The sequence below is a fragment of the Sinocyclocheilus rhinocerous genome, unplaced genomic scaffold (assembly GCF_001515625.1).
Source record: "Sinocyclocheilus rhinocerous isolate Xijiao unplaced genomic scaffold, SAMN03320098_v1.1 scaffold141, whole genome shotgun sequence".
Classification (NCBI taxonomy): domain Eukaryota; kingdom Metazoa; phylum Chordata; class Actinopteri; order Cypriniformes; family Cyprinidae; genus Sinocyclocheilus; species Sinocyclocheilus rhinocerous.
The window spans coordinates 278658-288657 of NW_015642068.1; the positions used below are offsets into that span (position 1 = coordinate 278658).

The 10000-nt window shown below is 40.5% G+C and overlaps 1 protein-coding gene across 1 annotated transcript in view; it reads left to right on the forward strand.

The window, feature by feature from the left end:
* The first annotated feature begins 3513 nt into the window (after positions 1-3513).
* mn1b (meningioma 1b) overlaps positions 3514-10000 on the forward strand; it is a 16839-nt gene continuing 10352 nt past the window's right edge. The window contains 1 exon segment of the mRNA XM_016572543.1: positions 3514-7113. Coding sequence (XP_016428029.1) covers positions 3615-7113 — 3499 coding nt within the window. The 5' untranslated portion in view covers positions 3514-3614.

Here is a 10000-nt window from a genome sequence, read left to right on the forward strand (position 1 = left end):
GTTCTATTCTATTTTTCCTCCCTCATTTTATTGCATTTAGTTGTTCATATTTAATTCTCATTTTTGTACACTCTTTTTTTTTTTCATTTTATTGTAATACCCTTCAGTGCTTCCCATGTTTCTCACATTCATGTGCCGCTGATTAAATTTAGGGACTAAACAATAATCTCAATTCCAGTTATCCCTCCAGACACTGAATGCAGACTTGTGCTGATGGTTTCTTATTTCTTATCTCTCTGTGCTGTTACATAACCTGCTCCGTGCTTCTGATTACCCAGATATCAGTGAACTGTTATGATTCAGTCACGGACAGTATTCTCACTGCATTGACCAACATTAAATATTACACGCATACATAATCAGTCAAACAGTATTTGTTTTGTTGCGCACACTTGCAGGTTGTTTATTAATCGCTAGATGGCACTGTGTCTTCTTCACCGAATTTCCACAGCCAAAGCCCTTTACAGGGAAATATGGCTTTCACCCTCGAAGATTTGTATTTTTTTTAACTTAAAGAAAAAAAATCAATCTGTTCAAGCCAAGTCTCCAAGCATTTGTTGTACAGTAGCTTGTGCTTAAATGGCATGATACCGATATTTCATATTTCTGTTATGTTAGAAGGGAAATAAGATGCTTTAAATTGTAATTTGACCATCATTTATTTACGTGTGTGTATTTCTCATGCAATATTAATTTGGGTAGAATAACAAATAGTTGTAGTGAAAGTGTATGGTTACTCATCTCGGTAAAATTGTTTACTATTATTAATATTATTGTTGTTGTTATAGAAGGTGCAGAATATGTTTTCAGTTGTCGCTCATTTATTTACACTGTGTTTGTATTTCTCTTGCCAGATTAATTTAGAGAGGGTTAAACGTACAGGTCCTGAGTAGATAACACATGCTTGTGGTGTATGGGTATGATTACTCATCTCGGTCAATAGTAAATTAATTGTTATTATCATCATTATTATTATAAAGCAGCTGTGCTTTAATTCACCTCTAGGGACATGAAAAAGGGAAATATACTGCTACTTTACATGTTCATTCCGTCAGGTACAGTTAGGTTAAACCCTCTGTTGATCTATTGATGTACATCACGGGCATTATGTAGCAGGCTATTCTGAAGAGACAGCCTGATTCTACGATTCAAATAGTTTGTTTTAATGGTGATCGTTAAGTTAAAATACACCCACGGACGGGTTTCTCTCCTTTTCCTCTCCTCTTCCTTAATTACATTACTGGGGTAACTGAAACATTGCATGCATTCCTAAATACTCGTGGATAACTAAAGCAGTTTTACGCACAAGCGTGACAGCAGCTAGAACATTTAAAGAGGAAATAATCCGTGTCCACAGTCCATTATTCCATTATTAGATATGGCTTCAACTCTGCTGATATAGCCTGTGCGTGTTGGGTAGATAGATAGCTAGATAGATAGAATCAGCTGCTGCCACGAACTAAATCGGATTAATTTAGAATGCAAACAGAATTATGGTAATTGCTCAATTAATCTGCATGGAAATGTTAATTCGCTGTTTAAAGTGCGCTAACAAAGCAAACTCCGGGCGGTCATTCTGCTGCGCATTTGCGCTTTTGTTAAACATTTTCATGAGGATGGACTTTTTTTTCATGCAGGACAACCTTCTGTTTTCACCTGGATATTATCGAAAAGTCTGCAATAAGTGTCAAAGCATCACAAAACACTAACAGAGCTGGTCATTTCGTAAATCAGGATACTAAACGCACTGAAGAACCACAGCAGCTTGTCTTTGATGATGTTTTGATAATTGATATTTCGGCGACTGTATGATTTATAGTTCCTAACTCTATCATGCGAGATTGAATCATGCTGTTTTGACAGTGCCAACCTATAAGAGCTTAACATCTGTATGTAACTGTAACGTGCTAAAAGACTAAACAGAACAAGACACATGACGCTACAATAATGATAATGTAGTGCTATATATTACATAAACAACATCCGATATAAAACACTCCAATGTACATAACTGAAATAATAATAATAATAATTTTGTTTAAAAACAGTCCAAACAAACTGTTCTCAGGAGATATTCTGGAATGCTATACTTTCTTCATTAAAATCAACCGAGTCTTTTTACTTATAAACATTATTTCAACAATTTTACAATTGTAAACATGAACAGGCTAGGCATTGCCTTGTTAAATATGAGCCTACAGTTTCTCCATAAATTCTAATCATATCCTACACATATTATTAATCATACTTAGTTTAATCACATTTATAGTGGCTATACGCCTTCGTGTATATATACACACACGCACACACACACACACACACACACACACATATATATATATATATATATATATATTTATTTTTTTTGCATAATCATACTTTTGTAAATGCCTACAGTATTTACTTCTAAATACATACACTCAAACGCATTGTAGTACTTTTACAGTGCTTCAGTGAGTTTTTACAGTGACTGGATTTCTCTCGCGCTCTCTCTCTCTCTCTCTCTTAAGCGCGTGAGAATCCTTTCTCTGAACGCACACAGACAAATCCTGGCCCACCTTAAGAGATCGTCCGTCCCTCGGCTCGTATGCCATTGGCTGCTGTTTGCAGTGGAGGAGCTTGCTGAAATGCAAAACTTGTTGCTGGTCCTTGCGGTCGATGCGCGCGCTGCTGAGCTCCTCGGACATCAGTATGTGATCCATCGCTGACTTGTTTCCAGCTGGAGTAAATCTCAAAGCTGCTGCTATTAGACGAGGGCTGCATGAATGTGTAAGTGTTGCCTGTGATTGAAATTGCAGTCAAACTGTTCGATTGCGCGGACAATGAGCAGGACCGATGGGGCTGTGTTACCCAGCAGCGCAGTGCTGGCGGGCTTTGGATAGCGCGTGTGCTCTGGACTCATACACACTTTCTTCTGCTCTGCGTGGTCGCTTGTTAAGCTCAACCCAAGGGAACTAGTTCTTTTCAACGTATGCGATTTGAAAACTCTTACTCATTTCTAAAGGAAAGTAGATACCAAACAAGACGCTGTTCTGGATTCATATGGACGTGGATGTTATTTTATGGTACTCTGGATGGTGTAATGATGTGCACTCAAAAGCGATTTTTAAACAGAAACGAATGTTTACCTCACTCTGGACATTTGACAGCACATTGGAATTACAGTCTGTGGAGAATGATGTGAGGGAACATGTTTCATATTTATACATTTTTTCTTTGTAGCTGTTGTCTGATCACAAGTTGAGGGTAATTTAGTGGTAAGGGAATTGCTTTATTGCTGTGCTGTACAGCACATTTACCAAAAAAAAAAAAAACCTTGTAAAAAATAATTAATTCCAGATTAGAATCAGATTATGGACTAGACCGTGAATTTTATAGTTTTTATAGAGCGTTTTGTCTTACAATTCCACATTAATTTACAATATAATAGACTTTCTCAGTAATTAATTATTGATTACTGTGGTTTTCAAGTACAATAATTTTTATTCAAGTATTTCACATCTTATTGTTGATACCAATAGAGTTTGCCAAAGAAAAAAATAAATAAAGGAGACTGTAGACACTGCAGTGGAGCCAGGCGAGCTGGCTGTCATGCGGGATTGATTGTGGGAAGTATGTTTGGGCTGGAACAGTTTAGTCCATAAATTAATAACAGAAATTTTGGCCACACTGAGAAAAACTTTAACCAGCCAAAAGTGAGCATGAACTCCCATTACAAGAGCCCAGGTTTTCATGCTGGAGGCCCACAAGGGACAGTCGAGACTGGTATTGGCCCACTTAACGAGCTTCCTGTGATTGAGATGAACATTAACATGAACGGAGGGGAACAGTATGGTGGATTTCAGCAAGGAAATTCTGAATTGCATGCAGGGAATCTCCAACAACAACAACAACAGGCCTCAATGCATGGATTTTTTAACCCTCAACAACCTCACAATAATCCTCACTGCCCTCAGACACATTCACACCAACACCATCAACACTTTGGGGGAAACTTTGGACCTGAACCTGGGTCCTCCTGTTTGCACAGCGGAAGGATGATGGGTTATAACAGCAGTATGGGGCTCCAGCAAGGATTCACCGAGGGTTTTGACCCACTCTCTGAGGGGCAGTCAGCAGATGGCTTCTCTCAGCAGCAGCAGCAGCAAAGGACAGGCTCCATGCCTGATTTTCAGCACCACGGACCCCCCAGTGGAAATCACCCTGTCCCTGCCCCATGCCTCCCCTTAGACCAGTCACCTAATCGTGCTGCCTCATTCCATGGCCTGTCTTCTTCATCCTCTTCCTCAGAAAATCACAATCTGGAGTCCAGACGAATGCCCCCACCAGGCAGTGTTGAAGGACTGGACTACAACTATTCTAATGAGCCCTCATCTGGGCATTTTGAAGTGTCTGTGTACTCCCCTTCTGAGTCTGATTCTCAGCTTTCTCATTTCGGGCCTGGCCGTCAGGTGCCAGGGTCCAGTTTTCCTGGAAACCAAGGGTTGTCTCAAGCTCCTGGAATCCAGGGCATCTCTAAAGAACACCCCCATGCCCCACCTCAACAGCAGCAGCCCTCAGCCCAGCACAGTGTGTTCTTTGAACGTTTTGGGGGTGGACGCAAAATACCAGTGGGGATAGAGCCTGGTGCCAGGCATCCTCTCATGCAGCAGCAGCAGCCAGGCTTGATTGGCCGACAGAACACTTGCCCACCATCTCTCCCACAGCCCCCACAATCAGAGCCGGGTTCAGCTAATGCTGGTATGCAGGAGGGTGGCGTCATGATGCCTGGCCAGCATAATCAGTTTGAATACCCTATTCACAGACCAGAGAACAGACGGATGCATAGCTATGGTGACCCCATGTTCAACATGCAGCAGCAGCCACCCCCTCCTCAGCAGCCTTCCAATCAGAGACTGCAACACTTTGAGTCTCCTTATTTAAATATGGCTAAGAGGCCCAGGTTTGATTTTCCCAATACCACTCACGGCGGGGAGAGTTGCGGCAGTTGGAACAGTGGTATGCATAACCCGCCTGGTATGGAGAATCATCTCTCTCCCGCAGCCTATTCTGGCCTGCCTGGAGACTTCACCCCCCCTGTGACGGATGGCTTTTCATCAGGCCCATCGCTGCAGCTTACAGGGCCCGAGCAGCAGTCAATGCAGCAGCAACAAAATGCAGCAATGATGATCAAGCAAATGGCCTCTCGAAGTCAGCAGCAGAGGATGAGACAACCAAATCTGCAGCAGCTGGGTCATCATGTTGATGTTCCTCAAGGGCCCCTGGGGCATGGGGGCCCAGTGGGAGGCATGCCTCAATCGAATTTCGAGAGAGAAAATGGTGGGAGGATGGTGAACTTTGATGGACGGAATGCACACATGACTCTGGAGAGTGGGTGGTTTTCTGGGACACATCCACCTGGCGAAGTGCTGGGCCATCGCATGGGTACAGGTGGAGAGCTGGGAGCTCATGAAATGCAGCAAAATGGCCCTGGCGTGATGTTCAGAGCTGGTGTGAATGCAATGGGCATGCAGGAGCCAATGAGGATACCAGGGGAGGGCCACGTGCAGCCCTTACTTTCACCTAACATCCACTCACAATTCAGCAGTGGCATGGGGAACCTTTCACAGATGCAGTCTCCCAGTACAGGTGTTGGATTGCCCAACACACCATTAGAAAGGCGCCCCAATGACTTTACAGGACCACCCATGGGTGGTCTGTCCTCTTTTCCCTACGGAGGCTCTAATCGACAGGGAGCCTCTCTCAGTAACTCTCAAGGGGTGAGCACCTCACCAGGGAGTTTTACATCCCAATCAGACTTTCCCACTAGCCAGCGTTCCTCTGTCAGCAAACTTGGGGGACTCTCCTTAGGGAATTTTAGCAAAACGAGCGGCAAGGACAATGCTTTTGGACAGAGCTGCCTGGCAGCCCTCTCTACTGCCTGTCAGAACATGATTGCCAGCCTGGCGGCCCCTAACCTCAATGTGACATTCAACAAGAAGACTCAGGGAGAAGGGAAACGAAAGCTGAGTCAGACAGAACAGGACCTGAATAACAGTGTGGTTAATGGCACTGGGAATGCTGGGACTGAATATTTCTCAAGCATTGCTGCCCCCCAAAGTGGGCAAATGCCTCCTGCTGGAAATAGCAACACTAAGCCACCAGGTCAAAATCAGACGGTGCAGGGGGAAGCCAGCACCCTCTCCCCAAATTACAATATGGACACTACCCCTTGCAATGAGGGGAAGGCAGCAACAGGGAGTGGGAGAGGGAGAGGGAGGAGAAAAAGAGACAGTGGCCATGTGAGCCCTGGGATATTTTTCCCCTCCGACAACAATAACCCTGTTGTAAGTCCTGGCCAGCAGGTGACCTCAGCAGCTAGTGTGGGGGAGAGAAGTACAGGCACACCTCAAGAGAAGCCCCACACCTCTCCCTCATGGGGCAAAGGGGGTGACCTGCTGCTGGGAGATCAGGCTGACCTTATCTCATCTCTTGACAGCGGCATCCAGAGCGTATCAAAATCTGAAGTCTGTTCACCTCGCATGGATTTTACAGATGACGTGAGCACACATTATAGCAATGAGGATGAGGTTTCATCGAGCTCGGATGCTCCAACCTCTGTGAAGGCTGGCCGCAGCCCTTTGTTAGGCTCGCCCAAGTTGCAGAGAGACAATGGACTAATAGGTGTGCAGAAAGGGCAAGGCATGGTCCTCTCCAAGCACACTACCTCAACATCGGATGGCTTTGGAGGAGTGGGCCATCCGGGAACGCCGGGCATGGAGCAAGTCCGAACACCCTCTAGCGCCTCTGGCCCTGATGAAATTCACCCGCTAGAAATATTGCAGGCTCAGATTCAGCTTCAACGGCAGCAGTTCAGCATTTCAGAGGAACAGCCTTTAGGTGTAAAAAATAACAAGACAAGTAGTGACTGCAGTGGTCAAAATGGAGATGGAGAGCTTGCTAGCTGTAGCCCGGATGCCGGGAAGGGCTCTGTGGGCACTATTGATCTGGACACACTCATGGCTGAGCAGCATGCCACCTGGTATGTGCCCAGTGATAAGTCTCTGCTTGAGGATTCAGAGGAGGAGAAGTCTGTGTGGGAAAAAAATAAATTCCAGGGAGCCGTCAAAGAAGGTAAATATTTATAATTTTACTACAGCACAAATGTTTTATTTCTGCACGTAAAAGCACTGCATAAATTGTGTGAGGTGGCATTAGTCATATATTTTTTTTTCATTTTTGAATTTATAGCCTCTTAAAAATTTCTATTCACTTTCTCAATCTCACATTGTTATAAAGGGGAAAATGACATTCAGGTCTTTGCAATGCATTTATTTGTTTATTTTTAAATTGTTTGAATATGATTTAAGGTCTAAGTTATGATAGTGAGGGTTTTCAAAAATGAAAAATTTTGTACAAATTTTTACTAAATTATAAAAATAATTGTATAATAATGTAATAATAATAATAATAATAATAATAATAATAATAATAATAAACACTCATGTAAACATACATGCCAAGAATGCATTCTTTTATATGATAGCATTTTCAAGCAAGAACAATGATCTCACTCTTGCTTGAGGTTTTGTCCGTTATACATTGTTATAAAGGGGAAAATGACATTCAGGTCTTTGCAATGCATTTATTTGTTTATTTTTAAATTGTTTGAATATGATTTAAGGTCTAAGTTATGATAGTGAGGGTTTTCAAAAATGAAAAATTTTGTACAAATTTTTACTAAATTATAAAAATAATTGTATAATAATGTAATAATAATAATAATAATAATAATAATAATAATAATGAAAAGAAGACAAACATTTTTATTTATTAAATGCATTTAGAGTACCTGTAGGTTTTTTTTTTTTAGAAGACATAAAAAATAAAAAAAAATGGACAAGTGGCTTTCTAAGCATTTGTACATTTATTTAGGGATTTTGTCAGTTGAATTTGTATATATTAAATAAGAGAGTCAGGCTAAAAAATATATTTTCTTTGAATCTTTTTCACAATACTCTCTTACTCATCTTAGCCACATTGTTTTCATTGTTCTACTATTATTAATAGTAGTAGTAGTGGGAGTAGTAGTAATATTACTACTTCTATTACTATTAAAAAAATCCCATTGATATTACACAACGTTTAATGTATATTTTTGTGTACAAGTTCATTGTGTGTGAAACCTAAAGACTTGAGCAATCGATGTTGGCTGTAACTGTGCAATAATAGTAATACTATTAATTATTATTGATTTAATTAGCCCTAGAATGCCTGTTTTCAAATAATTTCTAAGTTTCTTAAAAGATCTGTTATGCCACTTTTTTATTAGATTAGATACTTTATTGATCCTTTACATGAAATTACATTTTCACGGCAGCTTCAATGCACAAAAAAACACAACACCACAAACTCATTTTCAACTCTACTGATCCACAATATAAAAATTTGAAATATATAATATATAACAACTAACAAAACAATAAAATACAAAAAATAATATAAGTGCAAAAATAGACTGTACTAGGACTAGAGTACTTATTAATAATAATATCGTAATAATTTACACGAAGCAGCATAATTATTTAAACCATATATTTGATGTGTGTGTCCTTCTCTTGGCTCTTGTCCTTTAGTTTAATCAGTATATGAAACGGTAATTGTCTTTACTGAAAAGGCAGCGGGACGGACACGCATAATTGAATCGCCACAGCCGGAGTGAGCTTTCACACGTGTTAATAGTTCGCCCCCGGTGTGCATTATGTGCCCCTTTGTTTGGGCTAACTGAAGGTGGGAGGGAGTGCTTTCAGAGAAGTCAAAGTCCATTGTTTAACATTCAGTGTTGTCAAGTGCACCATCCCCATCTCTCTGTGCTTATTTAGTGTCATAGACTAGCATACGCATCCACCACCACACAGTCAGATGGATTTGTCTCGCATCTGTCTACGCACTCGATGTAAACCAAATGCAAAACATTGTATTTTCTTCTCAGTATTTCCCTCTTTTTTCCCCCACCAACTGTGCATTGCACTCCTTATTTTACAGTCTCCTTCTCTCTTTTTTTTTCCCTCTCCTCCTCGCATTCAAGCCCCAGAGCTGTAAACGCACATCGCGCTGGTGCGATCGATAGCTAGTTAGCACAAATCACCAGCCTTGACAGATTTTCATTTGAGTGGCGTAGACAGCAGAGATGAGAGAAGGGTTACAAAGTGTTTGCATCGGATGCATTGCGTGCCAGCACACAAGCAGACTGTTAAATTCTAGAAGAGCTTCATTCACACCATAATATTTTACAGGCCTTTATAACACTTAACTGTCAAAGTACAGGAATGCTTCTAGTAATTTTAATTAGGTGACTGAGGTGCTTATAGGACATTGCTAATATAGATTTATAGGATGCAGTAATTCAGTTTATGAGTCTCAAGATAATTTTAAGGCGCCTTGGAATTAATTGCACCGCGCTATATAAAGTGAAAATGTGTAGTTGTGAACTAAAGGAGCTATTTCTAGCAGATATGACCAATACAATTTTTGCTTGGTGTAACTTAATGTAGCAAGGTATTAAATAATGTTTTTGACATAATAAAACCAGTTTATTTGAAGGTTAAGTCATGAAGTACTTGAAGAACAAGGCTACGAAGGTTAACATTTTTTAATGTATGTAAGAGTGCACATCTTTTATTTAAGAGTAAACGCTTCAGCTCACAATGTAATGATTGAGAATGCATGTATATTATGTCTTTTTATTTGATTATATATTATGTCTTTTTACTTATGTTTTCATAAAATAACAACAAATAACAGATCACCATCATACATGGACTCAGCTGTCAGTTCTAGCAGCGCAATGCGGCAATGCCTAAACTAAACTAAACTAAACTAAACTACCACTATTGTTTGTGCATTGGTGTGTAATTTTACACATTTTACAAATAAGATTTTAAGTACAGTTTGAGTGACAGGTTATATCAATTTATATTTGCATAATGTGCAAAATATTAATTTTAACATAAAGTTTTTG